Consider the following 16,753-nt stretch of genomic DNA (forward strand, 5'->3'; position numbering starts at 1 on the left):
GAGAATAGTCTATAGGAGGTATCTTGCACTGTCCCTGCTTTCCCTTCTAAAGCCTTTCTCCTGTCAGTGCTATGGGGGGGATGGGCACTCTACACCCCTGTGGTGAGAAGAGTCTATAGGAGGCATCTTGCCTTGCCTCTGCTTTCCCTTCTCAATACTTTCTCCTGTCTGTGCTATGGAGGAGACCTGAGGGGGTAGTCTACACCCCTGGGGTGAGAAAAGAGTCTATAGGAGGCATCTCGCCTTGCCTCTGCTTTCCATTCTCAAGCCTTTCTCCTGACTGTGATATGGGGGGGGTAGTCTACACCCCTGTGGTGAGAAGAATCTATAGGAGGCATCTTGCCTTGTCTCTGCCTTCCCTTCTCAGGCCTTTCTCCTGTCTGTGCTATGGAGGGGGGTAGTCTACACCCATGGGGTGAGAAGAGTCTATAGGAGGCATCTCGCCTTGTCTCTGCTGTCCCTTTTCAAGCCTTTCTCCTGTCTGTGCTATGGGGGGTTGGGGGAGTAGTCTACACCCCTCGGGTGAGAAGAGTCTATAGGAGGCATCTTGCCTCGTCTCTGCTTTCCCTTCTCAAGCCTTTCTCCTGTCTGTGCTATGGGGGGGGGGTAGCCTACACCCCTGTGGTGAGAATAGTCTATAGGAGGTATCTTGCACTGTCCCTGCTTTCCCTTCTCAAGCCTTTCTCCTGTCTGTGCTATGGGGGGATGTGTACTCTACACCCCTGTGGTGAGAAGAGTATAGGAGGCATCTTGCCTTGTCTCTGCTGTCCCTTTTCAGGCCTTTCTCCTTTCTGTGCTATGGGGGGAGGTAGTTTACACCCCTAGGGTGAGAAGAATCTATAGGAGGCATCTTGCCTTGTCTCTGCTTTCCCTTCTCAGGCCTTTCCCCTGTCTGTGCTGGGGGGGGCGGGGGTTAGTATACACCCCTGGGGTGAGAAGAGTCTATACGAGGCATCTGTGCTACGGGGGGGGGGGTAGTCTACACCCCTGTGGTGAGAAGAGTCTATAGGAGGCATCTCTCGCCTTGCCTCTGCTTTCGCTTCTCAGGCCTTTCTCCTGTCTGTGCTATGAGGGTAGGGGTAGTATACATCCCTGGGGTGAGAAGAGTCTATGGGAGGCATCTTGCCTTGTCTCTGCTTTCCCTTCTCAGGCCTTTCTCCCGTCTGTGGTATGGGAGGAGGGAGGGGTAGTCTACACCCCTGGGGTGAGAAAAGAGTGTATAGGAGGCATATCGCCTTGCCTCTGGTTTCCCTTCTCAAGCCTTTCTCCTGTCTGTGCTATGGGTGGGGGGTAGTCTACACCCCTGGGGTGAGAAGAGTCCATAGGAGGCATCGTGCCTTGACTCTACTTTCCATTCTCAAGCCTTTCTCCTGTATATGCTATGGGGGGGTGGGGGGTAGTCTACACCCCTGTGGTGAGAAGAGTCCATAGGAGGCATCGTGCCTTGCCTCTGCTTTCCCTTCTCAAGCCTTTCTCCTGTCTGTGCTGGGGGGGGGGATTAGTCTACACCCCTGGGGAAGAGTCTATAGGGGGCATCTCTCGCCTTGGCTCTGCTTTCCCTTCTCAAGCCTTTCTTCTGTCTGTGCTAGGGGCGGGGGGGTAGTCTGCCTCTGCTTTCCCTTCTCAAGCCTTTCTCCTGTCTGTGCTTTGGGGGGCGGGGGGAGTAGTCTACACCCCTGGGGTGAGAATAGTCTATAGGAGGCATCTTGCCTGGTCTCTGCTTTCCCTTCTCAAGCCTTTCTCCTGTATATGCTATGGGGGGGTAGTCTACACCCCTGTGGTGAGAATAGTCCATAGGAGGCATCGTGCCTTGACTCTGCTTTCCCTTCTCAAGCCTTTCTCCTGTATATGCTATGGGGGGGGGGTTTGTCTACACCCCTGTGGTGAGAAGAGTCTATAGGAGGCATCTCGCCTTGCCTCTGCTTTCCCTTCTCAGGCCTCTCTCCTGTCTGTGCTGGGTGGGGGTAGTCTACACCCCTGGGGTGAGAAGAGTCTATAGGAGGCATATTGCCTTGCTTCTGCTTTCCCTTCTCAAGCCTTTCTCCTGTCTGTGCTATGGGGGGGATGGGTACTCTACACCCCTATGGTGAGAAGAGTCTATAGGAGGCATCTTGCCTTGCCTCTGCTTTCCCTTCTCAATACTTTCTCCTGTCTGTGCTATGGGGGGGACCTGAGGGGGTAGTCTACATCCCTGGGGTGAGAAAAGAGTCTATAGGAGGCATCTCGCCTTGCCTCTGCTTTCCCTTCTCAAGCCTTTCTCCTGTCTGTGATATGGGGGGGGTCGTCTACACCCCTGTGGTGAGAAGAATCTATAGGAGGCATCTTGCCTTGTCTCTGCCTTCCCTTCTCAGGCCTTTCTCCTGTCTGTGCTATGGAGGGGGGGTAGTCTACACCCCTGGGGTGAGAAGAGTCTATAGGAGGCATCTCTCGCCTTGCCTCTGCTTTCCCTTCTCAGGCCTTTCTCCTGTCTGTGCTATGGAGGGTAGGGGTAGTCTACATCCCTGGGGTGAGAAGAGTCTATGGGAGGCATCTCGCCTTGCCTCTGCTTTCCCTTCCCAAGCCTTTCTCCTGTCTGTGCTAGGGGGGGGGAGGGGTAGTCTGCCTCTGCTTTCCCTTCTCAAGCCTTTCTCCTGTCTGTGCTATGGGGGGCTGGGGGAGTAGTCTACACCCCTGGGGTGAGAATAGTCTATAGGAGGCATCTTGCCTTGTCTCTGCTTTCCCTTCTCAAGCCTTTCTCCTTTATATGCTATGGGGGGGGGGGTAGTCTACACCCCTGTGGTGAGAAGAGTCCATAGGAGGCATCGTGCCTTGACTCTGCTTTCCATTCTCAAGCCTTTATCCTGTATATGCTATGGGGGGGTAGGGGGTAGTCTACACCCCTGTGGTGAGAAGAGTCCATAGGAGGCATCTCGCCTTGCCTCTGCTTTCCCTTCTCAGGCCTCTCTCCTGTCTGTGCTGGGGGGGTGTAGTCTACACCCCTAGGGTGAGAAGAATCTATAGGAGGCATCTTGCCTTGTCTCTGCTTTTCCTTCTCAGGTCTTTATCCGGTCTGTGCTATGGGGTCGAGTAGTCTACACCCCTGGGGTGAGAATAGTCTGTAGGAGGCATCTCACCTGATCTCTGCTTTCCCTTCTCAAGCCGTTCTCCTGTCTGTGCTATGCGGGGGCTGGGGGAGTAGTCTACACCCCTGGGGTGAGAAGAGTCTACAGGAGGCATCTTGCCTTCTCTCTGCTGTCCCTTCTCAGGTCTTTCTCCTGTCTGTGCTATGGGGGGGGGTAGTCTACACCCATGGGGTGAGAAGAGTCTATAGGAGGCATCTCGCCTTGCCTCTGCTTTCCCTTCTCAGGCCTCTCTCCTGTCTGTGCTAGGGGGGGGTAGTCTACACCCCTGGGGTGAGAAGAGTCTATAGGAGGCATCTTGCCTTGCTTCTTCTTTCCCTTCTCAAGCCTTTCTCCTGTCTGTGCTATTGGGGGGGGTTAGTCTACACCCCTGGGGTGAGTCTATAGGAGGCATCTCTCGCCTTGCCTCTGTTTTCCCTTCTCAAGCCTTTCTCCTGTCTGTGCTGGGGGGAGGGGTAGTCTGCCTCTGCTTTCCCTTCTCAAGCCTTTCTCCTGTCTGTGCTGAGGGGGCGGGGGTTAGTATACACCCCTGGGGTGAGAAGAGTCTATACGAGGCATCTGTGCTACGGGGGGGGTAGTCTACACCCCTGTGGTGAGAAGAGTCTATAGGAGGCATCTCTCGCCTTGCCTCTGCTTTCCCTTCTCAGGCCTTTCTCCTGTCTGTGCTATGGAGGGTAGGGGTAGTCTACATCCCTGGGGTGAGAAAAGAGTCTATAGGAGGCATCTCGCCTTGCCTCTGCTTTCCCTTCTCAAGCCTTTCTCCTGTCTGTGCTATGGGTGGGGGTAGTCTACACCCTGGGGTGAGAAGAGTCCATTGGAGGCATCGTGCCTTGCCTCTGCTTTCCCTTCTCAAGCCTTTCTCCTGTCTGTGCTGGGGGGGGTTAGTCTACACCCCTGGGGAAGAGTCTATAGGGGGCATCTCTCGCCTTGGCTCTGCTCTCCCTTCTCAAGCCTTTCTCCTGTCTGTGCTGGGGGGGGTAGTCTGCCTCTGCTTTCCTTTCTCAAGCCTTTCTCCTGTCTGTGCTATGGGGGGCTGGGGGAGTAGTCTACACCCCTGGGGTGAGAATAGTCTATAGGAGGCATCTTGCCTTGTCTCTGCTTTCCCTTCTCAAGCCTTTCTCCTGTATATGCTATGGGGGGGGGTAGTCTGCGCCCCTGTGGTGAGAAGAGTCCATAGGAGGCATCGTGCCTTGACTCTTCTTTCCATTCTCAAGCCTTTATCCTGTATATGCTATGGGGGAGTAGGGGGTAGTCTACACCCCTGTGGTGTGAAGAGTCCATAGGAGGCATCTCGCCTTGCCTCTGCTTTCACTTCTCAAGCCTTTCTCCTGTCTGTGCTATAGGGGTGGGGGGGGGGTAGTCTACACCCCTCGGGTGAGAATAGTCTATAGGAGGCATCTTGCCTTGTCTCTGCTTTTCCTTCTCAGGTCTTTCTCCGGCCTGTGCTATGGGGGGGGGGTAGTCTACACCCCTGGGGTGAGAAGAGTCTATTGGAGGCATCTCGCCTTGCCTCTGCTTTCCCTTCTCAAGCCTTTCTCCTGTCTGTGCTCGGGGTGGGGATGTCTGCCTCTGCTTTCCCTTCTCAAGCCTATCTCCTGTCTGTGCTATGGGAATCTGGGGGAGTAGTCTACACCCCTCGGGTGAGAATAGTCTATAGGAGGCATCTTGCCTTGTCTCTGCTTTTCCTTCTCAGGTCTTTCTCCGGCCTGTGCTATGGGGGGGGGGTAGTCTACACCCCTGGGGTGAGAAGAGTCTATTGGAGGCATCTCGCCTTGCCTCTGCTTTCCCTTCTCAAGCCTTTCTCCTGTCTGTGCTATGGATGGGGGGTAGTCTACACCCCTGGGGTGAGAAGAGTCTACAGGAGGCATCTTGCCTCGTCTCTGATGTCCCTTCTCAGGCCTTTCTCCTGTTCCTGTCTGTGCTATGGGGGGGGGGGTAGTCTACACCCCTGGGGTGAGAAGAGTCTATAGGAGGCATATTGCCTTGCTTCTGCTTTCCCTTCTCAAGCCTTTCTCCTGTATATGCTATGGGGGGGGGGTTGTCTACACCCCTGTGGTGAGAAGAGTCTATAGGAGGCATCTCGCCTTGCCTCTGCTTTCCCTTCTCAGGCCTCTCTCCTGTCTGTGCTGGGTGGGGGTAGTCTACACCCTTGGGGTGAGAAGAGTCTATAGGAGGCATATTGCCTTGCTTCTGCTTTCCCTTCTCAAGCCTTTCTCCTGTCTGTGCTATGGGGGGGGGGTAGTCTACACCCCTGTGGTGAGAAGAATCTATAGGAGGCATCTTGCCTTGTCTCTGCTTTCCCTTCTCAAGCCTTTCTCCTGTCTGTGCTATGAGGGGGATGGGTATTGTACACCCCTGTGGTGAGAAGAGTCTATAGGAGGCATCTTGCCTTGCCTCTGCTTTCCCTTCTCAATACTTTCTCCTGTCTGTGCTATGGGAGGGGGTAGTCTACACCCCTGGGGTGAGAAGAGTCTACAGGAGGCATCTTGCCTCGTCTCTGCTGTCCCTTCTCAGGCCTTTCTCCTGTTCCTGTCTGTGCTATGGGGGGGGGTAGTCTACACCCCTGGGGTGAGAAGAGTCTATAGGAGGCATATTGCCTTGCTTCTGCTTTCCCTTCTCAAGCCTTTCTCCTGTATATGCTATGGGGGGGGTTGTCTACACCCCTATGGTGAGAAGAGTCTATAGGAGGCATCTCGCCTTGCCTCTGCTTTCCCTTCTCAGGCCTCTCTCCTGTCTGTGCTGGGTGGGGGTAGTCTACACCCTTGGGGTGAGAAGAGTCTATAGGAGGCATATTGCCTTGCTTCTTCTTTCCCTTCTCAAGCCTTTCTCCTGTCTGTGCTATGGCGGGGGGGTAGTCTACACCCCTGTGGTGAGAAGAATCTATTGGAGGCATCTTGCCTTGTCTCTGCTTTCCCTTCTCAAGCCTTTCTCCTGTCTGTGCTATGAGGGGGATGGGTACTGTACACCCCTGTGGTGAGAAGAGTCTATAGGAGGCCTCTTGCCTTGCCTCTGCTTTCCCTTCTCAATACTTTCTCCTGTCTGTGCTATGGGGGGGGGGCCTGATGGGGTAGTCTACACCCCTGGGGTGAGAAAAGAGTCTATAGGAGGCATCTCGCCTTGCCTCTGCTTTCCCTTCTCAAGCCTTTCTCCTGTCTGTGATATGGGGGGGGGGGTAGTCTACACCCCTGTGGTGAGAAAAATCTATAGGAGGCATCTTGCCTTGTCTCTGCCTTCCCTTCTCAGGCCTTTCTCCTGTCTGTGCTATGGAGGGGGGGTAGTCTACACCCCTGGGGTGAGAAGAGTCTATAAGAGGCATTTTGCCTTGCCTCTGCTTTCCCTTCTCAAGCCTTTCTCCTGTCTGTGCTATGAGGGGGTGGGGGGCAGTCTGCACCCCTGGGTTGAGAAGAGTATAGGAGTCATCTGTGCTATGGGTGGGGGGTAGTCTACACCCCTGTGGTGAGAGGGGTGAGAAGAGTCTATAGGAGGAATCTCTCGCCGTGCCTCTGCTTTCCCTTCTCAGGCCTTTCTCCTGTCTCTGCTATGGGGGGAGGGGTAGTCTACACCCCTGGGGTAAGAGGGGTGAGAAGAGTCTATAGGAGGCATCTCTCGCCTTACCTCTGCTTTCCCTTCTCAAGCCTTTCTCCTGTCTGTAGCCTACACCCCTGGGGTGAGAATAGTCTATAGGAGGTATCTTGCACTGTCCCTGCTTTCCCTTCTCAAGCCTTTCTCCAGTCTGTGCTATGGGGGGATGGGTACTCTACACCCCTGTGTTGAGAAGAGTCTATAGGAGGCATCTCGCCTTTTCTCTGCTGTCCCTTCTCAAGCCTTTCTACTGTCTGTGCTATGGCGGGCTGGGGGAGTAGTCTACAACCCTCGGGTGAGAAGAGTCTATAGGAGGCATCTCGTCTTGCTTCTGCATTCCCTTCTCAAGCCTTTCTCCTGCCTGTGCTATGGGGGGGGGTAGTCTACACCCCTGGGCTTAGAAGAGTCTATAGGAGGCATCTTGCCTTGCCTCTGCTTTCCCTTCTCAGGCCTTTCTCCTGTCTGTGTTATGGGGGGGTAGTCTACACCCCTGGGCTGGTAAGAGTCTATAGGAGGCATCTCACCTTGTCTCTGCTGTCCCTTCTCATGCCTTTCTCCTGTCTGTGCTATGGGGCCTGGGGGAGTAGTCTACACCCCTCGGGTGAGAAGAGTCTATAGGAGGCATCCTGCCTTGCCTCTGCTTTCCCTTCTCAGGCCTTTCTCCTGTCTGTGTTATGGGGGGTAGTCTACACCCCTGGGCTGAGAAGAGTCTATAGGAGGAATCTCACCTTGTCTCTGCTGTCCCTTCTCAAGCCTTTCTCCTGTCTGTGCTATGGGGGTTGGGGGAGTAGTCTACACCCCTCGGGTGAGAAGAGTCTATAGGAGGCATCTTGCCTTGTCTCTGCTTGCCTTTCTCCTGTCTGTGCTATGGGGGGGGGTAGCCTACACCCCTGGGGTGAGAATAGTCTATAGGAGGTATTTTGCACTGTCCTGCTTTCCCTTCTCAAGCCTTTCTCCTGTCTGTGTTATGGGGGAGGTAGGGTAGTAGTCTACACCCCTGGGGTGAGAAGAGTCTATAGGAAGCATCTCGCCTTGCCTCTGCTTTCCCTTCTCAAGCCTTTCTCCTGTCTGTGCTATGGGAGGGGGGGGTCTACAGCCCTGGGGTGAGAAGAGTCTATAGGAGGCATCTCACCTTGCCTCTACTTTCCATTCTCAAGCCTTTCTCCTGTCTGTGCTGGGGGGGAGGAGGGGTAGTCTACACCCCTGGGGAAGAGTCTATAGGAGGCATCTCTCACCTTGGCTCTGCTTTCCCTTCTCAAGGCTTTCTTCTGTCTGTGCTATGGGTGGGGGGTAGTCTACACGCCTAGGGTGAGAAGCCTTTTAAGAGGTCTTGCCTGGCCTCTGCTTTCCTTTCTCAAACCTTTCTCCTGTCTGTGCTATGGGGGGATGGGGGGGATAGTCTACACCCCTGGGGTGAGAAGAGTCTATAGGAGGCATCTTGCCTTGTCTCTTCTTTCCCTTCTCAAGCCTTTCTCCTGTCTGTGCTATGGGGGGGGTCTACACCCCTGGGGTGAGAAGAGTCTATAGGAGGCATATTGCCTTGCCTCTGCTTTCCCTTCTCAGGCCTTTCTCCTGTCTGTGCTATGGGGAGGTAGTCTACACCCCTGGGGTGAGAAGAGTCTATAGGAGGCATCTTGCCTTGCCTCAGCTTTCCCTTCTCAAGCCTTTCTCCTGTCTGTGCCATGGGGGGAGGGGTTGTAGTCTACACCTCTGGGGTCAGAAGAGTCTATAGGAAGCATCTTGCCTTGTCTCTGCTTTCCTTTCTCAAGCTTTCTCCAGTCTGTGCTATGGGGGGGATAGTCTCCACCCCTGGGGTGAGAAGCGTCTATAGGAGGCATCTCCCTGGCTTCTGCTTTCCCTTCTCAGGCCTTTCTCCTGTCTGTGCTATGGGGGGCGTAGTCTCCACCCCTGGGGTGAGAAGAGTCTATAGGAGGCATCTTGCCTTGTCTCTTCTTTCCCTTCTCAAGCCTTTCTCCTGTCTGTGCTATGGGCGGGGGGGGGGGAGTCTACACCCCTGGGGTGAGAAGAGTCTATAGGAGGCATCTTGCCTTGCTTCTTCTTTCCCTTCTCAAGCCTTTCTCCTGTCTGTGCTATGGGCGGGGGGGGGAGTCTACACCCCTGGGGTGAGAAGAGTCTATAGGAGGCATCTCCCTGGCTTCTGCTTTTCCTTCTCAAGCCTTTCTCCTGTCTATGCTATGGAAGGGGGGCCTGGGGGGAGGAGGGGGTGATATACTGGGAGGAGGGGGTGATATACTGGGAGGAGGGGGTGATATACTGGGAGGAAAGGGGTGATATACTGGGAGGAAAGGGGTGATATACTGGGAGGAAAGGGGTGATCTACTGGGAGGAAGGGGGTGATCTACTGGGAGGAAGGGGGTGATCTACTGGGAGGAAAGGGATGAGTTACTGGGTATACTCAGAGGAAGGGGGGTGATGTAGGACGCTCACTCTTCAATTAAATATGTAAATGTTTGCAGTATTTACTTGAGATCGTTCTTATTGTAGATGAATTAATCATATGATAATGTTTGCTTCCTCCAGACCTGAACACTCTACTGGTGTGACCTCGTGTTCATCAATAAGTAAGAAGCACAGACTACAAAAGGTAAGTAACTGCTGTGTCTCTGCACACATTGTGCTTTGCTTGTGAGGCAGCTTGCCTCCTGCCTCTCTGTGCCCCTCCCCCTGCCTTACCTCTTCCATTTCTCTACTCTTTTTCATCCCCTCGGACTAAGTGCTGAACCAAAAGTGGCCCTGGAGAATGTTTTCCAAGTGGCCCCATGTTGCACTGAGGAGAGAAGCATAACAAGCAACCCCAACCCTCAACGGAGAGTTTGAATGGGGGCAAAAGTGTGCATTTCAATGCACATTATATCCAAAACCTCTGTTCCCTGCCACCTTTGCCCCTTTCATAACTCATAGCTTGAAACGCTGAACTGGCAGTGATCAAAACCAGCTCCCTTGAAGTCTCTCCCATCCATGCTGGACACAGTCCTGAATTCTCCTCTGAACAAGAGTACCAACAGCATCCCCAGACACGCGTTTCGGACGTGGACCCCTTGCTCACTAGTCTTAGAGAGTCACAGCTATACCCTACTGATGAAGTACAACCAGACCAAAACACGTGCCTGGGGTTTCTGTTGGTACTCTTGTTCAGAGGAGAATTGCCTAGCATTTCGGTGCTGGACGGCCCGTGTGGGCGGGACAAAGACTGATATGTTTGGGATATTTCTTCTCTGTGAAAGATAGTGAGCTAAAGACTCTGGGTAAGTCTCTCGTAACCAGGACTAATGTCTGGCAGAGGGACTCCCAGGACCCCCCTTGTTAAGTTGGACTGTATCTGTACCCATACAGCCCCCCCCTTTTCTCTGTTTCTGCACTTGTCTGACTAACCCAGTCTGCTGCCATAAACACAGCACATGCTACTTGCTGGCTGCACTTTCTTTTTTTTTTTATTTATTATTTATCTTCTCTGCACTTCCACTCTTCCCCTCCATGCACTTTTCCCTTTCCCATGCACTTGCGCATTCTCAATGTCACTGGGCCTAGTAAGATCATTGTTGTTTTTTGTGTTCCCCCCTGTTCCCATCCCTTGCCTCGTCACGCTCTGACACACTTGTGTACGAGCGCGATACAAATAAAATATCATATCATATCATCCCTAATGACATAATAGGCTGGTCAAACGAGGTTGTGGAGTTGGTGATAAAACTGAGTACCTAGTGGGAGCTTTCATGTACATTACTGAAGAAATAAAATGGTAGAAAAATATATACATAGTCCTTGTGATTAAAATGTCCACATGAAATGTTTTCTTCACCTAGGGTGTTTGTTTTTTTTACCTTCTTTTGGATACTAAATGGTTCTATATAAAAATGATTCACATATCCCCTCTATTACATTATATTTGATCATTCGAGAACCACTATTCTGACAGCTATTAGAGTGCCTTTCCCCAATAGATGGCACTTCAACGTCTCAATAGTTACGATGTGAGTAATCAAGTAATGCACATACCTTCTACTGAGAGCCAGGCATTGTTAAGTGTGGGTGTAAGCCCCCTTTTACATAGCTGTGTAAAAATGTCCTTTTCCTACGTAACATACATCGCCTCCTTAGAAGCCAAATTAGTGGTGAAATGCATGTCAGGGATTATTGAGGATAAGAACTTTTGAAAAACAAATGTAAAGAGGATGAGGATTATTAAAGACTAAACTAAAAAGAAAGAAACCTTATTCTTTTGAAAAGAATATGTAAGAAGGACCAATTGTGGATTAAGAAATAAGCAACATTGATGCATTTGAAAACAAGAGGATGACTGTGAACATTGAATTTTATGTAAGCACTGCAATATTTGGAAATTGATACCATTTAATAAACAGTGGAAGTGATAACTAAACATCTGAAATTTACTGTTATTAAACAAAAGGGAATATTTGCACTAGAATACCCACACTTGTCAATGCCTAAATCACAATTTGGAAATGAGAGCAGTTTATTTTTAGTGGATTTCTAAGCAGAAACAGGCCAATACAGAAAGGTAATAATGTTCTATTTGTGTACTTCAAGTATTATATAACTGCTCCTTAGTATATTGTAACTGCTGGGAACCAGTCTGCCTGTTAGTGATGCCTGCGACTGTGAACATGCTGAAACTAATAATGTGTTTATCCTTTTTCTTCTATAGGTGATTCATGTAGCAAAAAACAAGATTGGTTGTTAAATTCTCTGGACTAATGATGTGCCAACCTTCATTGATACAATATGCAATTTCCTAACATCTTAGAAGCAGACACTTTTGTGGACCGAATTTCATTTCAGATTATTCAGGAATTGAGATTGAGAAGCTATAGAATACAGGATGGGTTTCATTCATTCAACACACTTGTAGCATCCAGCAGCACAGAGCTACAATACATATCTAGCATTACAGAGCAATGATAGCAACAGTAAGACTAGACTTTTTCTTGTGCCTATTCCCGAGAGAACACAAGTGAGTGCTATTTTATATACGTTCTGAATGTGATGCTAGTTTACGAGATTTTGACAAACACCTGTAAATGGTCGAACAGTATCCATGCACTGAATAGTTTAAAATCTTCAGCCAGAAGAAACATATTTCTGCTACTAGAAAAGACCTACACATGGGAAAGCTCATCTGCACTGAGAATCTGGGAAAAGGTTCAGTGGAACGAATCAACCTGACAGAATAAACTGGTGATTAACTTTACCAACGAACAGAATGTCTGACAAGGGGTCACCTAATGAATATACTCATTACCCACGTGAGAACATCGATGAAAAACCGTATCAGTGCACTGAATTTGGGAATACAGATATGCTTATTTCCTCCCAGAGGACACATACAAGTGAGAAACCTCATGAGTGCACTGAATGTGGGAAAGCTTTCAGTCACAAGGGAAGTCTTATTTATCATCAGTTCTCGCATACAGGAGAGAAACCTCATCAGTGCACTGACTGTGGTAAGCGTTTCATTAAGAAGGGAAGTCTTATTGGCCACCAGAGAACGCATACAGGCGAGAAACCTTATCACTGCCCAGAATGTGGGAAATGGTTTGCTCAGACGGGGCATCTTACTCGGCACAAGAGAACACATACTGGTGAGAAACCTTATCAATGCCCTGAATGTGGGAAATGGTTTGGTATGAAGGGGTATCTTACTCGGCACCAAAGAGCACATACAGGTGAGAATCCTCATGCGTGCACTGAATGTGGGAAAGGATTTGCTGAGAAGAGAGAGCTTACTATCCACCAGCGAACACATACAGGCGAGAAACCTCATGAGTGCACTGAATGTGGGAAATGGTTTGCTCAGAAGGTGCACCTTACTCGGCACCATAGAACACATTCAGGTGAGAAACCTCATGAGTGCACTGAATGTGGGAAATGGTTTGCTCAGAAGGGGCATCTTTCTCAGCACCAGAGTATGCATACAGGTCAGAAACCTCATGAGTGCACTGAATGTGGGAAAGGATTTGCCGAGAAGAGAGACCTTACTATCCACCGGCGAATACATACAGGTGAGAAACCTCATGAGTGCACTGAATGTGGGAAATGGTTTGCTCAGATGGGGCATCTTACTCAGCACCAGAGAACGCATACAGGTGAGAAACCTTTTCAATGCACTGAATGTAGGAAAGCTTTCAGAAACAAGGGAGATCTTATTTACCATCAGTCCTCTCATACAGGTGATAAACCTCATGAGTGTACTGAATGTAGGAAGAGCTTCTTTTTGAAGGGACATCTTACTCGCCACCAGAGGACGCATACAGGTGAGAAACCTTTTCAATGCACTGAATGTGGGAAAGCTTTTAGCCAAAAGGAAGGTCTTATTTACCATCAGTTCTCACATACAGGTGAGAAACCTCATCAGTGTACGGAATGCGGGAAGAGCTTTATCCTGAAGGGATCTCTTACTTGCCACCTGCGAATACACACAGAGGAGAAACCTCATGAGTGTACTGAATGTGGTAAGAGTTTCATTAAGAAGGAAAGTCTTATTCGTCACCAGAGAACACATACAGGCGAGAAACCTTATCAATGCACTGAATGTGGGAAAGCTTTCAGTCAAAAGGGAGGTCTTATTTCCCATCAGTTCTTGCATACAGGTGAGAAACCTCATAAGTGCACTGAATGTGGTAAGAGTTTCATTCTGAACAGGGACCTTATTCATCACCAAATAACACATACAGGTGGGAAACCTGATCAGTCAGATCAATAACCTAAATGGGCACCAGACAAAACATGCATGCGAGGATTTATTTCTGGGTAGTGAATGTGGGAACTACTTCACTGCGCAGGATCTTTCTGCCATGATAGAAGTTTTAATGTCAACTTCAAAACATATGGGGTAACATTTTCCAAATTCAAATGAGCTGGTGCCCTCCTTAATACAATTGGAGAAATATGTATTCTCACATGGCTAATTGGACTAAGCTTGGCACAATACACGTGGAAAGGCAATGTTCAGAAGGGGGAAACCTGGAATCTCCAACATTACTCCTGAAGTCAGAATGTGCAAGACATGCATGCCCCACCTGGATGCCCTTCTAGCCGAACACTGCCTGGAATCTCCAACATTAGTCCGGAAGTCAGAATGCGCACAACATGCATGGCCCACCTGGAATGCCCTTCTAGGGGAACACTGCAGTGTTTCTCCTTTTGCAGCAAATTGCAGGGTCCCAACTAGTGCCCAACACTATTGCCTGTCTTTATTACAGCGCTTAAGATTAGTGTATTGTACCTCCTTGTGCCGACCGAGGCCAGGGAACTATTTCATAAGGTAGGATGTATGTCCACTTTAAAAGAACTACTTTTTAAGAAATTGGATTGGTGTGAAGGTTGCGTGGAGAAGGTGTGAAGTGTTGCATTAAATGATATGGAAATTATTTTCAAACGTGACCTTTGTGTATAGAGTAGTAAGCGCAAATGAAGTAGAAATCTTCGCTGAGCTGGGAGTCAATATAATGTGTAAATATGAAAATGAAATGGAAAATTTGTGCCTTAAATGAAAGGCTTTTAGACAAACTGGGCCTCATTACAAGTCTGGCGGTAACCTGCCGGTGCTACCAGTGGATTTATTTCGGACCAACACTGGTTCCAGCACCTGATATCGGATACTACAACTGTGCCTGCCGGTGCCATGCGCAACGGCACCGGCAGGCACAGTAGTCTGCCAGTCTGGACCGGCAGACATGTAACTAGGCCTATCAATATCATAGCCATTCTCTCTAAATTCCAAGAAGGAATAGTGAACAAAAAGGTTAACCAAATGAAATTGATCCTGGATAAGCTGACATATCAAAATTAAACTGTACCGAACTAAGTTCATAAACTGAATGAGAAGCTGATTATAAGAATGTTGAGCTGTAGACAAATTGTCATTATGTATTACAATTAAAAATAAATGCTAGTACCTCCATTTGTATGTTAAATTGCTTTATTTGTTCTGGCTTCACTTTTGTATAAACTGGTTCCTGGATCTGAGGTGATTTATTTGTTTTAATTAGTGGGGAGACCATATCCATTTCAGTTTTATTTAATGTATTATTGTGTATATGGTTCATAAAAAACCTTTATTTTATTTATTGGATTTTTGTAAGGACTATAAAACAAATTGAGTTTCAAACATACACATTATTATTTTATGTTTCAAGGTCTTGACATCTACTTCACATAAAATCACAGTGGAACATTACAAAACCTTATATACATTAAAATAGCAAAACTAAAATCTCACCATCACATTAGAACCCTTAAGCAGCCTCAATCTCCCCAATAACTTTAATATTCACAAATACGACTTACCCAAAAGTCCAGCTCGACCCATTGCTCATATATTCATTTAATAAAGTCCACTAGTGCAAAAATTAATTTTTGCTAATTGTCTATTACCAACCATTTTCAAAATTCATTTGACATCACAAATTCATTCACCATCACCAGGACATATTCTAAAACAAAACATGAGAAAAATGTGTAAACCAAATTTCTTGTATAGTCACACTCTGTTATTACATGTTTCCAAGATGCCTTGGATATTACAGAAGCAACACCATTCTCTTAAACCTTTTTTCGGCCCCAAAATTACGTTGTATGCAATTGATTGACTCTGAATCTCATGAATATAAACCGATACTTGTGATTCGGGAAATGTTTGAAATATTCCAGCAAAGTATTGTATTTCCTTACTGTACCTAATGTATTCAAGGAAGTAGGTGTTTAATTTTCTTGCACTGTTTAACCAAGTCAGAGTTACGTACATTTTGCTTAACTCTGGGATTTTCATTCATTTCTAAAACTAATAAACCATAGGGTTCTCTTTAGAGAATATCTTTTAGGGATACATAAAGGGAACCCGTTGGTAGGTCTAGTATTTCATTATGCAGCGTCACCTTCCTAGTACATACGAGTGATATGACTGCAGCCCCAATTCCAAAAGAATGACCCTTCCTATAGAGACCTTCCAAAATATCGAGATCCTTATCATTTAGTGTAGCTACTCTCACTATCCCATAGAGTAAGGAGGGTAACACTTTTTGTTTGCCTATAAAACTGTACAAATGGAATCAGGGTGAACATGAAAAACCTAGAATTTTTTTTTTCTTTGTTTTTGATTTGTTTAAACCTTTACACAATCTTACTAACATATCAATAAAACATCTTTAAATACAATAAACACAGTTTATACAACTTCTTAAAACTAAGTTCATTATCCTTAAATCATTAGTGCAAAGGCTACTTTAAATCTATGTACAATCAATTTATATTCTGTTCAATATTAAAACATTTGTTTCAAACAATTACTTCAGTCATTTGCATCAATCCCATTAATCTAAAGTAAAGTACAGATATTTTAAAAAAAATTCATTCACTCTTATTTTCAGTGCAACAGAATTTCCATGGAGCATTTCATTCCATAATTTATTATTGTTAACATATGAAATATCGTTAACAAATTGCGAAAAATATTCGATTCTTTGCAGCATCTAATTCGGGCATTTCAATAACAGATGAAGCAATGACTCATTCACTCCAGGTATTCGACAATACCGACAATATTTTAGGCCATCAGAGTCTTGTGCTCGGATATTTATAATCTCCTGCGTGTTTAATACATTAAATCTAAATCTCATAGTACCATTCCTAAAGAGCTGTGATGCATATTTGACTATGTATTTTTCCGGGATTGGAATCCACTTCCAGAACGAGATGATTTGAGAATGCAATTTAGAATTTAAAATGACTGCATTATTTTCTACCCAATCAAAAGCTTTTGCAAGTTCTTTTACCTTTGCCGGGTTTTTAATAAGAATATCTGTTGAGAGCCCCAAGTTCCTTAATATTTCTGCTTCCTTTTTGAGCGAGCTCATAAATTGCCCTTTTTTTCATTACCTAATTGATAATACATGGAATACGATTCACTTAATATACATTTTCTCAGCAAGAATAGCTTTTTACAATACATACAGCTTTTTAGTGATTGCAGTCCAAGTTCATAACGGATCGCTTCAATAGGAATGCATTTGGGA

At 47.5% G+C, this 16,753-nt stretch overlaps 1 protein-coding gene across 1 annotated transcript in view; it reads left to right on the forward strand.

Annotated features, from left to right (window-relative positions):
- The window catches only part of LOC138563368 (zinc finger protein 850-like), a 193,065-nt gene extending 178,422 nt beyond the window's left edge, over positions 1-14,643 (forward strand). Inside the window, exons 8-9 of the mRNA XM_069642849.1 lie at positions 9,243-9,306; positions 11,929-14,643. Coding sequence (XP_069498950.1) covers positions 9,243-9,306; positions 11,929-13,443 — 1,579 coding nt within the window. The 3' untranslated portion in view covers positions 13,444-14,643. The remainder of the gene's footprint in view (positions 1-9,242; positions 9,307-11,928) is intronic.
- Positions 14,644-16,753: the final 2,110 nt, after the last annotated feature.

Source organism: Ambystoma mexicanum, chromosome 1q, assembly GCF_040938575.1.
Source record: "Ambystoma mexicanum isolate Mex_15411 chromosome 1q, UKY_AmexF1_1, whole genome shotgun sequence".
Lineage (NCBI taxonomy): Eukaryota > Metazoa > Chordata > Amphibia > Caudata > Ambystomatidae > Ambystoma > Ambystoma mexicanum.